Here is a 13012-nt window from a genome sequence, read left to right on the forward strand (position 1 = left end):
ACGATCAAGCAACCTACCAAACACACAGTATGTCGCCGATGGCTTCACAGCCGACGGCCCCCCAAGACGGAGCGTCTTCTGGTAAGTGTCCCTTGAAACTAATTGCTACCGACGTGCCAATAATGCAATTGTGTTGACTCCCTCGTCTAGCGTGTCATTACTTCTCTAGCCGGGCGGTTGTAGTCCCCGGCAAAGACTACATGAGAGGTAATATGCGATTTTACACAAACCTAGACCCAGAAGCTCCATTAGTAGATGTTGGGTACTTGCGACCCAAGAACACAACAGCCGCGATGGAGTCCAAGAAGATGACCAAAGCGAACAAGAAGGAGGAGACACCTACTGTCCCAACCAGTTTCATCCGAGGCTATTCGGCGCTGCGCGGTCCTGTGGCAGGACAAGAAGGATACCCGTTAGCAGATTGGATGCATCGGTACGTGATCTGCTAACCGCTTATTTTTATCCCACTGTTCATGAGGATATTTCCGTGTAGACATATCACTAACATACACATTCAGTGGAGAGCATCTCGTTACCAAGCGTACCCAAGCCGATGATCTGAAAGGTATCCCCAGCAAGGAACTCAGGAAGATTCCGCCGCACCCTGGCTGGGGCGGTGATCCCGATGATGTTGAGGGTTCCGCACCCAGCGCTAGAATTACACCAGAAGATTTCCTTCACTTTTCTCGAGGTGCTAGTCGTTGGAATACCGATCATCTGAAGGATCCCCAAGGTGTAAGTTTTTTATCATTTATTTTTCTCTCTGCCCTGTCTTTCTACTTTCCCTTACGGCTCCATTCTATGTAGAATTTACTCGCTGACTCCGACAGGTTCTGGCCAAGCAAACCCGTGTCCGCCCCGAGGCGTCCTCTTTCCGTCCTGACAAGTACCCTACCTATATCTACGACGCGAAGTCTCAGTTCGACCAGAATAACGGCGAGCCGGTCACCCCCGAGTACAACGTCCCTACCAGCCCGTCCATCGTCTACACTCCGCCTGGCATTCCTGAAATGCCGTTCAAGACGAACACTTTCCTTGAACTCTACTCTCGTATGCATCCGACTCCGCACCGTGTCATGGACCTGCCGACCGCCGGCGCCGACGAGCGCTACACTCTGGTAAGAACAAACTCCACTCGCACTCTCCCCTGATCAGCACCGAATATATATATATATAAGGCCATCCTAACAGATCATCACTAACCCATCCCCCCCCCTAGTCTGACGTGAAACGCGTCGTCGGAGCGCAAGCCCCTCCCGGTATCACCGGCACCGAAGCCGTTGACCGCCACGGCACCTACCTAGACCAGCAACTGCAACTCGTCGCGCAGCTCGAGGCCCAAGACAAAGAACAACAGACCATCATCGCCGCGCAGAAGCTGCACATCGAGAAACTGGAGCTCGAGCGCCGCGCCCTGAAGGACACCTATATCCCGCTCCTGAACCTGCGCCGCGAGGCGCGCGCCCGCGCGCACAAGGAGAAGAAGAAGGAACGCGCCGCCGCCGCCGAGGCCGCGCGCAAGGAAGCCGAGGATGCGGAGGAGCGCCGCAAGTACCGCGACGGCCGCGTGCGCGAGCATTTGATTAGTCGGGTCATGGATGTCAAAGCGAAGGTGGACGGCGCGACGATGCGTGTTAACGAGTCCTTGCAGAAGCGCGCGGGGATGGAGGAGCATATCAAGCGCCTCGAGCAGGAGATTACTGAGGAGTGCTTTATGGTTGGCAAGAGTAACTTCGATGAGGTGTACGATGCGGTTAACCGCGCTGTGCCCCTTACTGATACCGCGTCGACTGTCTCCGCCGCCAGCGGTGGTAATGATACTGCTGCTGCCGATGATCTCCAGCAGATGTCGAGCCTGAGCTTGCAACACAACCACGTCTCCGTCTTCGAGCCTGGTGCTACTTCGTCCGTGCCTTTGCGTCGCGAGTCTGAGGATAGCGGTGATATATACAACGCGAGCCCCATCCAGCGGAGCAAGAGTCCCAAGGGCACATGGGTTGCGCGCGAGGGCTGCCAGTTCGATCTCGCGTTTACGCAGTTTATGAATCACTCCAAGAGCATGTCTCACCTCGGCGAGAACGACTCGCGAGACTTCTACGACGCTAGCCCTAAGGTCGAGAAGGACATGAAGCGAGGTGATTCGTCTCGATACGTTCAAGAGGAGGTTGGCGAGAGCTCCAAGCAGGGCGAGCAGGGTGGCAAGTCTTCTTAGACCTGTCTTATCAACACACTTACATTGTTCTTGCGACGTGGATCTCTATCGTCAGTCGATCCTATTTGTTGAGTACGCATTCGGAGTGTGTACCTCACGATGATACCAATACGTCGCCCATCGTCTCATTTATCAGTCAAAAGGTTTTCGAGTTATTTGGAAGTTCTCATTTTACGACATAACATCACGACTAGTGAGCACACATTGGTCATAGTGTGTAGCAACCCGTGATACGAATAAGTCCATAGACACATGTTGGACTATACAACATGTGCTGGCTTATTCGATCTCTTCTCTTACTGTACCAACGACTACCATTTTTGGCCCGTTGGACCTGGGTTGCGACTGGCCTTGGCTGTTCGCCGAACGTCTAAATCAGCCAAACATAGGATGTGACTCTCCTTGACTACGTCTAAAGCAGCGGAAGATAAGGGTTGTGACTCGCCCCGATTCCAGTGAGATATCGAAAGTAGCGGAGCAGAGCTTTTGTACATTATTCCCTTCATGTACACTAGCTGAATTTCCCCCTTTTCATGAGACCTTAGGTCCATTGCATAAATGCAAATTATTTCCCCCCAAACTCTTGTTGATGTCTTCTAGTTCCTCGTGATCCGTGGTATTAGGGCATCCAATTTCTTAATCGTGATTATAAGTGCTATTCTGATGTATTACACAACTTGTACACAGTAGGCAAGAAGCCGCGGCACCAATTTCAACCGTCCCGTGATCCGAAAAACCTGTAGAATTCAATTGTCTCCAGGGCACGCAAAGTCCCGAGCCAACCTCTGTTATAACTCCGGTGCAATGCAGGCACGATCTCTTAGTACCATCCGCTACTCTCCTCGGTATACAACTCGTAGGTGTAGCAGTTCCACTCAGCCCTCATCGTGGCGGCGTCGATCTCGCTCCTCGTGCCCTGGCCAGGCATCCGCTGGCCCGTAAACGGGATATCGTAGCCGCTCAGGAAGCCCGTGATCTTGCCGTCGCCCAGGAATTTGATCCATCCCCAGTTGTTATCTCCGAATGAGATCTTTCCCGCGTCATCCTGCCTACCGCGCCAATTAAAATCGAGGCTTTCGTAGGAAGACATGTACGGTCGGTTCTCAAGTCTGAGAACGCCACGCACGATGCCGAGGTCGAAGGAGCCCCAAAGCTGGCTTCCGTTCAGCGTCAAGACTAGGGAGAGGTCATATCCATACGCCATATCCTCGTCGCTGGAGAGGGTGTAGCGGCCGTTGAGAAGGCCTAGCGGTTTCAACTCATCCGCATCCTCGTCCTCGTCCTCGTCCTTGACGGAGCCGCCACCATATCCACTATAGTCGTCGTCGCTACTAAGATAAACCAGGCCGTCGTTGTGACCCATGCGCTGCGAAGTATTAAAGCTTGATCCCTGGCCCCGGCCTCGACTGCAGCGGGCGAAGGCGGGTTGGGTACGTCGCGGTGGGGCCGGGCTTGGTGAAGGCGCCGGGACGCTGCTGCGACCGGGACCTTGGTGAATTCCGCCACGACCGCCGGGTGTGCGACCTCTGGCAGTGGGCGTGGAAAGGGCAGGAGCAGAAGAAGATACTGCTGAGGATGCTTTTTTCTGGGACGATGCGGGGGCTTTAGCCTTAGATTTGGCTGTGCTGGACGGGGTGGCCTTTGGTGTGGCTGTCTTTGGTGTAGTGGTAGTCTTTGAAGTCTTAGGTGCTGATGTGGCTTTGGTAGTCGTCTTGGACTTTTTGGCTGCACTATTGGCCGAGACTGTTATGTTGATGCCGCCGACGTTAAGGGTCAGATCAACCGAATCAGCTGCGGCCTTGCGCTTCGTAGATTTGGCTGCAGATAACGATGTGTCCTTGATAGCCTTCTTGGCTTCGCGCTCGTTCTTGGTCCACTCCTTCTTGAGTTCGGACTCGAGCTTCTTGATGTGGGACGGGACGGCGAGTTTACCTCCGTTGACAGCATCAAATAGGCGCATGCGAGCAACGGCCTTGGTCTTGGAAGGCTGCAAGCCGTAGTGGATACATTGAGCCTCGAACCAATGAGCTGGATGATCCTTGTCAGAGCCGGATTTGAAGTGGTCCTTGAGCTCGGGTATGGTAGCTCGCCGGTGACGATTGTGGCCGCTAGCCTCGACGAACAAGTCTCCGGCGTAGGAGAAGCCGTCCTTCGAGCTGGCCGGTGCTAGCGACATGATTGCGTGATGTTGTTCAGGGCCCGTGTTTATTTGGGGAGCCTGGACAAAACGAATGATGTGTGAAATAAAATAAAATGAAGTTAAAACTAAGTTCGTCGTCGGTCATCCAGTGGTCCGTTCAGGCGTCTGTCCAGCTGTGTGTAGGTACCCCATTGGTCCGTGCACACATGATCAATCATATAAACCAACAATATGTACGTTAGGTAGGTATGTCGCATTTGGCCCTGTTATTGGAAGCTTCAAATGGTGCAGTGGTAAAACTGTATTATAGTGGAGGTCATCGAAGTACTTCTGGTTGCTACTGGTAATCGAATCTAATAGGACGTTGCTGTATATGCGTTAGCACGTTTGAGCCAAGTCGTCATGGAAATTAATATAATTATGATCCTAGTGCCCCTGATAGTAAACGCAGGTTGCTCGCGTACCTCTAGTGTCGGATACGAGGAGGAGGTTTTTATATTCATTAGATTCCTAGGTAGGCCGCCCTTATCCTTAGCGTGCAAATCCGCTCTGCACATCATAATACCCCTAAGAACCCTGAACCCTGAATCTATATAGATCGAGAGAAGCTGTTTGGTATCAACAGCCATGCCATATCATGCGTACTATGTAAGTAGTCGTCTCCGCCGGCCGCCTTTTCGTGAGAGGAGCATTTTATATACATTACCCAACGCCGACCTCATCGTGATGGTGGTGTACAAGGTCTTTTCAATATTATACAGTGGTGGTAGTGGTGAGTGGTAGTGAGTGGATCGTAATCATGATCATTCAAGTCGTTAGGTCGTTCATTGACTCTTTACTACGCCCACCTTGGCGGCTCGAAGGACCCTTCCGTTCAACTTGAATCCCTTCTGCTGGACATGAAAGACAGTATTGTCTTCCTTGCCGGGCATCGGGGTCATGAAGGTTGCCTCATGCTCATTAGGGTCGAATTTCTGTCCCTCGGGATCGAACCGCTCCAAGCCATGCTTCTGTAAGGTCTGTAGCATGTTGGTTTCGGTCATCTTGACACCCTCGTAGAAGTTGATTAGATCCTCGTTCTTTTTGTCTTCTTCCGTCGACTTGATCTTCTCTTGGCCCATTATCAAAGCCCGATCCAAATTGTCGACACTATCTACCAGGTCCTTGGCGAATCTCTGGATAGCGAAGTCGCGTGCCGACTTCATGTCCCTCTGTGTGCGGTCTTGAAGGTTGCGAAAGTCGGCTACTGACCGGAGGTACTTGTCCTGCATGAAATATTAGACTTCTCCACCTATACTATTGTGTGGCGCATTCGGCGCACTCACCTTCCAATCGATGACTTCCTTCTCTTTAGCTTCTAGCTTCTTCTTAAGCTCAGCCTCGACATCTGACGGCGCATTGGAAGTTTCATTCTGCTGGGTCTCTTGGGTCTCTTGGGTCTCCTGGGCTTCCTTGGCCTCTGTTTCAGCAGTTGGTTCTTCGCCTTCCTTCTTCGCTGTCGTCTCTGTCTGGTCGCTATACCATCTTAGGCTTGGGCGGAATGCAGATTGTAGGGAGGTTGAAGGTGCCGGAGAAAATTGCGTCCGTAATAGAGACCGTCGCGCAATTGTTCTTGAGCTGGATGATAGAGCTCTGGACGACCTAGAAATGACCTGTTTTAACATGATGTCGGATTCGAAGCGTATGGCTTTCGAGAGGGGAACTTGAGTGGACGGTGTTTAAAGCCTCTTACTATGTGCAAAGATGGAGGCGATACAAATAAATTTTTGGTTAAGCGGAGCTGTGTCTACCTATTGGCCCACCCTCCCGCACTGGTGTCACTTGCCGGTAGAATACTGACGGCTGACGGTGGCAGTTGCTTCTTAGTGGGCAGGTGGGGCATTATCTTTCTGCCTAGCGCCACCGCCCTGTGCGACCTGGCCCAAGGGTATATAATCTCAGCTCTTCCTCTCACTTTCTCTTCCTTTTTTCCTTTCTTCTTCAGCTCTCTTTGCCTTTTGGCTTAGATCAAGTGTAGTATCTGTTCTTTTCAGTTTAATCTCTGAAAGAGTCCTACTTGGACTCAATCGTGATTATTCTTATTTTTGCACCTAGGGAGCGCATCCTCTGTGCTTGCGCATGATCGCTCCCACTGTGTCCCTGGTATCACACTGCCTCCAGGTGACGCGAATTTTCATTGCTGTCTCTGGCCTGTCCAGGGTCGCGAGGAAGGTTCATGATTGGTGATAACCAAGCTCAAGCATTCATCCTTACTACCTACATTTCAGGTTATTCCTATTCATCTACTCGTAATTCCTAGCTCTTGATATGACTTCCTAGAGCTACTTGAGGAGATGGTTTGCTTGATGCTCAATGATCCGATTTGATTTGCTCTTAAAGCGCCATATGGAATATTCTGTATTCCGTGTAGAGTACCACCAACGTCACGACTAGTCAAGTCTCTAGATATCTTCATCCCAATCCAATTTGATGCACCATGGAGTAATTCAATTCAATTCAAACCGATGGAGTTTATGTACCGGTATGTTCATGCAATTTCACATGAGCTCGGCACCTACCCACCAGCCCACCAACGTCATTGTGCGGTACGTACCTACTGTATCGGTACCCCTTGCATGCACACTTTTTCCATACGGCACTAGCACAAGAAAGGGTTAGCGCATTCACGCTCTACGCAAGGCCCACCTACCGTAGCTGATGTATTCTGGAAACCTTTCAGCCTTGGAAAGTTTGGTAATCTTCCTTGTTCAACAATAATCGCAAAAGAACGAACCACCCCTCTTGATTTTCGCATCGCGATATCCTCAAGATTGCATTGCGATTTAAAACCATACTTTATCTGCCTATATCACGTCAAGCCACGACACCGCAGCCAGTCGCGCTGTGTTCTCGCCACGATGGAGTACGACCACATGATGGATGGCGACTTCAAGGATGACTTTGGACCCAAGGTCCAGGTGTCTGCGGTAAGCCATGTCGTTGCTATCACGTCCTTCAGGATTTCATGTTGATAATTGTATACCATAGGTCGACGAAATCCATGTCGATTTCGAGCTGAGTAATGTTGACTTGTCACTTGCCAATGGCCTCCGTCGCGTCATGCATGCGGAAGTTCCCACCGTCGCGATCGATCTTGTCGAGATCGAAGTCAACAGCTCTGTTCTTGCCGACGAATTCATTTCCCACAGACTCGGACTAATCCCCCTTAACTCGAGCAACATCGATCAGCTCAACTACTCGCGAGATTGCGACTGTGACCAGAACTGTGAACGATGCAGTGTGATTCTGGATCTACATGCTAAGTGCACTACGGATGATATTATGAAGGTTTACGCCAGAGATTTGTTAGTTCGTCAAGAGAGACCTAACAACCTTATTGGCAACCCTGTCATCACCGATCCAGATCACCTCGGCTCGTTGATCTGCAAGCTGCGTAAAGGACAAGAGCTCAAGCTTACATGCATTGCCAAGAAGGGTATTGCGAAGGAGCATGCCAAGTGGTCCCCAGCTGCTGCCATTGGGTTCGAGTATGACCCTCACAACAACCTTCATCACATTGATCTCTGGCACGAGGACCCCGAGCATATACAGGATGAATGGTTAGTTCTCCGGTCTCCTCTCCTTCCTCTTGTATGTGAAATATTAACTCTTCTGGTAGGCCGAAGTCGAAGTACGCGGATCTCGAAGAGCCCCTCGGCGATAACGAGATCTTCGATTACGATGCTGTTCCGTCGCGATTCTACTTCGAGGTCGAGGGCATTGGCAACATTTCTTCCGATACGATTGTTTTGGAGGGCGTCAAGGAAATACAGCGCAAGTTGGCTGGGCTTATCCACGGGCTCGGTGAGAACGATGGCATGAACGGCGACTACGACGGCCCCCGAAGCCCTGACGCGATGGATGGAGGCGCGAACTACTTAGATCAAGGCTACACTACACCTTACGGTAACACCGGAGGTGCTAGCGCTTGGGGTGGTGGTGCGACAGCCTATGGAACGACACCGTACGGCAACTCCGGCTCGAGCGGATGGAATTAGACGGTGCGCTATGTTAGATGAACTCGATACATCTGGAGAGAGTAGCGGCACCAAGCTACTTGTACAATATGGATAAACGACACTAGATCAAGTTCGAGAATTGGTTCTCCTGAGATTGGGTCTCTGATTTCATTGCATGGTACGGAGTTTAGGAGACGCTAGTCTGGGGAAAAGGGTCTTGCATGCATGATGCTTTGAATTCTTCACGTGGCAATTGCACATCCTCGAGGAATAATAGTCTAGGAAAAGATCACATAATGCAAATCATATAAAGGTTTATTTGCTTATTCTACTATTTATCCAACTGTAAGAGTATCATGCCGCCCAAACGCCTGTGGTCATGCAGAAAACCCATTCTGAAAACGCCGTCTTTCCAAGGTATAATCTCTATATCCAGTCCTTTCTATCAGTGCTGTATGGAGAGCTGGTCTGTAAGCAAGTAAGTATTATTCAAGCTCCGCTCAGTCTTCGAGCCCCTTGAGTTTTCTGTAGCCTTTGCGGTGCGCCTCTAGGAATAAGAATGTACATATCGTTTGTCTATCCCGTCGTTAGCAACTAATTATTACTACTACTCCGGGAATGGGGAACTAGTTGAAGTGGGTAATACTCACGGTCCCAACCTCAAAAAGGCCGGCACCCATCCTTTGAACATCCACGTCACGCCCTCCTTGGCGTAGATCTCGCGCAGCAGATGGGCGATCCCTTGTTCGTGGCTCGTGCTCATCACCCGGCTCTTGATGACGTCGACGGGGGAGCATACCGTGGTGGCTACGAAGCCGGCGAGCAGCGAGCTAGCAAAGTGCGTCGTGGTGGTGTCGCCGAGGGGCGTGTACGTGATCAGGAAGGCTTTGAACGTGTCGTAGCTGGCCAGCTGGCTGGCGTTCATGAGCGCGGCGCGCGTGCTGTTGGGTAGCACGCCACGGAACCAACTCTTCACGCCCTCCTCGCGCAGCATGCGGAACATACCGTCTAGTCCGTGCTTGTACCCCCTCCGCTGGGCGGGCGGGAGCGCCGAGTCTTGCTGCATCCGCACGTTGGTGACGTCGGCCGCGTTGCCCGATATGCCGCCGAGGAAACCGGAGAAGGTGGAGAGCCCGATGAGGAGCGGGAGGGACGGCTTCGTGCCTTCGGGCGTCGACCGTCGCTTGAGCTCCTCGTATACGCCGAAACGCACCGTCGAGTACGTCATTTGGCGGAGGAGCGATGCCGTCAGCCCATTATAGAGACCTAGGATCCCTTGCGATCGCACGATGTGCATGAAGGTCCCGCTCATGTTCTTAGGGGCGTCGCCGGACCGCAGTTGCAGCCGCACCTTGACTACACATCGGGACTAGTTAGCCGTCGGTGAAGCGGTGAAGCGTCCTCGGTCAGGCTAAGAGCTGGAGGTGGAAGAAGACAGAGTTCGCAACGTACCGAGATCGAGCGGGTGGGTGACGCACGCGGCGAAGCTGCTCGCGCTGCCTCCGAACCAGAAGGGATACGAGATCCTCTCGTGCGCCAATGCCGCCTTCTTCTTCTCCAGATTCTTGGGCTTGGCGGCCGCGGCCGCGGCGGAGGCGGCTACCGGAGACTCATTGGAGGTCCGGGGAGTGGTAACGGACTCCATCTTTGTGCTGGGAAGGGTTACACTAGACGAAAGTGGCGTAGGTAGAAGAATGAGCGGGCAGAAAGCACCATCCCTATGCCTCTGCTTACTGTTTTTCCTTTTTCCTTTTTTTTTCCCTGCTCTGCTTATATGAAGGGTCGAAAAGAGTAATGTAGTAAGGAATATTGTATAGGTAGTAGAAAGTCCATGTATGCTTCACCTACCAAATACAGCGAGCCCAAGACATAAAGAATGGTGCAATTGCGAATCCAGCTCGGAGGAAAAGTTGGCGGTTAACCTGACGGCATGTATTTTTTCGAGTCATCCAAAGGATCGAGGAAGACAAAAACGACTTCGGCTTAACCGGTTATTATTTTTCGTGCGGCGCTTTTTCGACCGAGAAAATTGGAGACCGTCAAAGCGCGGCCGCGCTTTTCGGGCGAGTGCGATTATCTCCATGTACCGCGGTACTTCGCACTAGCTTTACTCCAGGGTTGCTTCCGCATGCATTGCTGTAAGTTTCTTGCCAAAGGAGTGTTCCTTATTGGCTAAATCCTCAACTGCCATGTACCCAGTACAAGATGTCCCTGTAGATCATCCCACTTAAGGTTTGCGAAGTTTGCGAATTTTGTGAATTTTGTGTGCAAGCTCAACCACGAGAAAAGAGCCTCAACATTTGAAGTATCTCAACTATCAAGCTCTACCCGTAGCTTCAACGGCACCAACAACAGCCTGAAGCTATTTGCAACAATGTTGCTGGCAAGACGGCTTTGTACATCATGTCTTCGAGCGAAATGTACAACTAGCTCAATTGCTAACAGTTCCAATGGCAACAGGTTTGCTCTCTTGCAGCAAATAAATAATAGCATAATCTTGTCGCGAGGTGTGTCCAATTAGCATCGTGCATCACACCTCATGCACTTCAAGAGCTGAACGTCCCTAGCTATTCCAGTGGTACACCACCGAGCGATTTCAACGTCTCGAGATACTGTTGAAATCAATGGCACCTCGTACAAGACAGATTCTTGGTTCAACATACCTCCAAACGTCATCGACAAAATCCCCCGCCGATTACATCTCCAAAAAGATCACCCCATTTACATAACCCGGCAGATCATCGAATCTGTCTTCCCGCCGCCGACCTATAATTACCACAACGAATTTAACCCGGTTGTAACCACACATCAGAACTTCGATTCTTTAGGCTTTCCTAAGGACCATCCCGGCCGAGCGAAGGGGGATACGTACTACATCAACGGCGATACGCTACTACGCACGCACACAAGCGCCCATCAAGCTGACGTCTTCCGGGCGAACCTCAGCGAAGGCTACCTAATTAGCGCCGACGTATACCGCCGCGATGAAATTGATAAGAGCCACTACCCCATATTCCACCAGGTAGAGGGTGCGCGGTCGTGGGACCGCGCCAAGGTAGCGAATGGGGACGCTACGGCGGCTATCCTGTCGGACCTAGAAAAATTGCCGGACCACCCCATTGAGGTACAGGACCCTAACCCCCCTTTCCACGACGAGAGGAACCCTCGGCAAGAGGCTCATCATTCCCCGGCAGAGGTCGAGGCCATTTCCGCACATCTTAAGCGGTCGCTGGAGCTTATGGTCGTAGAGATATTCACGCGCGCCAAGGCCGCTGCCGTGAGGGCCGATCCTAACTACGTCGGTGAGCCGCTTCAAGTGCGGTGGGTCGAGGCGTACTTCCCCTTTACTAGTCCCTCCTGGGAACTCGAGGTCTACTATGACGGAGACTGGCTTGAAGTGCTTGGTTGCGGTGTGGTCAAGCAGGACCTATACATTAACGCAGGCGTGCCGAACCAGCTAGGCTGGGCCTTCGGCGTCGGCCTCGAGAGGATCGCCATGCTACTCTTCCAGATACCAGACATCCGGCTCTTTTGGTCGCAGGACGAGCGCTGGTACAACCAGTTCAAGGGCATGTCGGACAACCTAGATTCCTTAAAGCCTTTTGTGCCATTCTCCAAGTACCCCGCCTGCGCGAAGGACATATCGTTCTGGCTGCCGTCGTCGTTCGTGGAGAGCGGCGACACGAAAGCGAACAAGTATAAATGGTGCGAGAATGACTTTATGGAAATCCTCCGCAGCGTAGCCGGCGATGTGGTTGAAGATGCGAAATTACTCGACCAGTTCACGCATCCCAAGACCGGCAGGAAGAGTATGGCATATCGTATCAACTACCGCAGCCTCGAGCGGACCTTGTCGAATAAAGAAGCAAATTACCTGCATGAAAAGGTCCGGGAATCTTTGGTGGAGAAACTCGGTGTGGAGATACGATAGGAATTCCAGGGAAAGAAACAGACGGATACAATAGCTAGAATGGAGCCACCTAGACCGTGCGTCCGACGGGGTTCCGGCGCCTACTTGTCATTCAGACAGCCCCAGGTGCGATAGAAACGGCTAGGAACTTCGGATGAGAATCGACGATGTTAAGAACTACGGTGCATGAAGAATACCAAGCCATCTCCTCTCACACATGGGACGCTGCCGATGTGTCTGGTAGGGATATGACAAGCTGTATACTAACAAGGCACAAAAAGCACTTCTATATGAGGGAGCATCGTCACATCGAAAGCGTGGCTTCGGCATGACCTTAGCACGGCCCTAGTCATTCACATATGGATGCTAAGCTTACATATCACGATATATTTGAGTCCGACTATGATGACGATGGCATATTCAATGAGGTGTGTCAGCTCGCGAATCAACCATCCACTCCCTTGGGCTTGGCAATGGAGATATATTAACCACGTGGTACATAAGCCCGATGGTGGCGTGCATGAAAGAAACATATCAAAAAGGTTGAGGTACCACCACGCCACAGAAAGTGTCTGGGTGCATGGCCGTAGCTAAGGCGTTAGCTGACTACATGTCATCTTCTAAGTGGGTATAAGTCGGTAAGTATATGGTTAACGAAGAACGCATCGGACTCTTCCTCATATTCCTATATGGCTCATGGCTCATGGCTCACGACTCACGAGACCAAAGGTGCAAAATACAATGCCTACCAA

At 51.5% G+C, this 13012-nt stretch overlaps 6 protein-coding genes across 6 annotated transcripts; 3 read left to right on the forward strand and 3 right to left on the reverse strand.

Annotated features, from left to right (window-relative positions):
* Positions 1-29: 29 nt before the first annotated feature.
* F4807DRAFT_459670 (uncharacterized protein) lies at positions 30-2212 on the forward strand (the record flags this gene model as incomplete). Its single annotated transcript, XM_048001403.1, has 5 exons — positions 30-81; positions 151-412; positions 519-735; positions 831-1118; positions 1220-2212. The coding sequence occupies 5 exons, from the start codon at positions 30-32 to the stop codon at positions 2210-2212; spliced, it is 1812 nt and encodes a 603-aa protein (XP_047854813.1).
* A 686-nt stretch (positions 2213-2898) lies between these two features.
* Positions 2899-4547, reverse strand: F4807DRAFT_59781 (uncharacterized protein). Its single transcript, XM_048003251.1, has one exon. It carries the CDS (start codon positions 4386-4388, stop codon positions 3033-3035), a length of 1356 nt encoding a protein of 451 aa, XP_047854814.1. The 5' UTR covers positions 4389-4547; the 3' UTR covers positions 2899-3032.
* A 531-nt stretch (positions 4548-5078) lies between these two features.
* F4807DRAFT_59773 (GrpE-domain-containing protein) lies at positions 5079-6160 on the reverse strand. Its single transcript, XM_048003250.1, has 2 exons — positions 5678-6160; positions 5079-5617 (listed from the first exon to the last, which is right to left on the reverse strand). The coding sequence occupies exons 1-2, from the start codon at positions 6014-6016 to the stop codon at positions 5177-5179; spliced, it is 780 nt and encodes a 259-aa protein (XP_047854815.1). The 5' UTR covers positions 6017-6160; the 3' UTR covers positions 5079-5176.
* Positions 6161-7097: 937 nt separating this feature from the next.
* On the forward strand, positions 7098-8661 carry F4807DRAFT_422781 (insert subdomain of RNA polymerase alpha subunit). The gene is made up of 3 exons (XM_047997721.1): positions 7098-7318; positions 7380-7951; positions 8011-8661. The coding sequence occupies exons 1-3, from the start codon at positions 7250-7252 to the stop codon at positions 8387-8389; spliced, it is 1020 nt and encodes a 339-aa protein (XP_047854816.1). The 5' UTR covers positions 7098-7249; the 3' UTR covers positions 8390-8661.
* F4807DRAFT_422784 (mitochondrial dicarboxylate carrier) lies at positions 8662-10333 on the reverse strand. Its single transcript, XM_047997722.1, has 3 exons — positions 9803-10333; positions 9001-9706; positions 8662-8926 (listed from the first exon to the last, which is right to left on the reverse strand). Exons 1-3 carry the CDS (start codon positions 9993-9995, stop codon positions 8851-8853), a joined length of 975 nt encoding a protein of 324 aa, XP_047854817.1. The 5' UTR covers positions 9996-10333; the 3' UTR covers positions 8662-8850.
* A 391-nt stretch (positions 10334-10724) lies between these two features.
* F4807DRAFT_451336 (phenylalanyl-tRNA synthetase) lies at positions 10725-12281 on the forward strand (the record flags this gene model as incomplete). The annotated part of the gene is made up of 2 exons (XM_048000229.1): positions 10725-10857; positions 10918-12281. 2 exons carry the CDS (start codon positions 10725-10727, stop codon positions 12279-12281), a joined length of 1497 nt encoding a protein of 498 aa, XP_047854818.1.
* Between the last annotated feature and the right edge of the window lie 731 nt (positions 12282-13012).

Source organism: Annulohypoxylon truncatum, assembly GCF_022578515.1.
Source record: "Annulohypoxylon truncatum strain CBS 140777 unplaced genomic scaffold F4807scaffold_13, whole genome shotgun sequence".
In the NCBI taxonomy this organism is placed as follows: Eukaryota; Fungi; Ascomycota; class Sordariomycetes; order Xylariales; family Hypoxylaceae; genus Annulohypoxylon; species Annulohypoxylon truncatum.

What these genes read in the sequence shown, in the direction of transcription:
- F4807DRAFT_422784 (XM_047997722.1), bottom strand. Translation starts at nt 9,995, where the DNA reads ATGGAGTCCGTTACCACTCCCCGGACCTCCAATGAGTCTCCGGTAGCC. An exon ending in CACCCACCCGCTCGATCTCG is followed by an intron (nt 9,707 to 9,802) that starts GTACGTTGCGAA and finishes CCCGATGTGTAG; the next exon opens with TCAAGGTGCGGCTGCAACTG. An exon ending in GCCTTTTTGAGGTTGGGACC is followed by an intron (nt 8,927 to 9,000) that starts GTGAGTATTACC and finishes ACGACGGGATAG; the next exon opens with ACAAACGATATGTACATTCT.
- F4807DRAFT_59773 (XM_048003250.1), bottom strand. Translation starts at nt 6,016, where the DNA reads ATGTTAAAACAGGTCATTTCTAGGTCGTCCAGAGCTCTATCATCCAGC. An exon ending in AGGAAGTCATCGATTGGAAG is followed by an intron (nt 5,618 to 5,677) that starts GTGAGTGCGCCG and finishes TATTTCATGCAG; the next exon opens with GACAAGTACCTCCGGTCAGT.
- F4807DRAFT_59781 (XM_048003251.1), bottom strand. Translation starts at nt 4,388, where the DNA reads ATGTCGCTAGCACCGGCCAGCTCGAAGGACGGCTTCTCCTACGCCGGA.
- F4807DRAFT_422781 (XM_047997721.1), top strand. Translation starts at nt 7,250, where the DNA reads ATGGAGTACGACCACATGATGGATGGCGACTTCAAGGATGACTTTGGA. An exon ending in CCAAGGTCCAGGTGTCTGCG is followed by an intron (nt 7,319 to 7,379) that starts GTAAGCCATGTC and finishes TGTATACCATAG; the next exon opens with GTCGACGAAATCCATGTCGA. An exon ending in GAGCATATACAGGATGAATG is followed by an intron (nt 7,952 to 8,010) that starts GTTAGTTCTCCG and finishes CTCTTCTGGTAG; the next exon opens with GCCGAAGTCGAAGTACGCGG.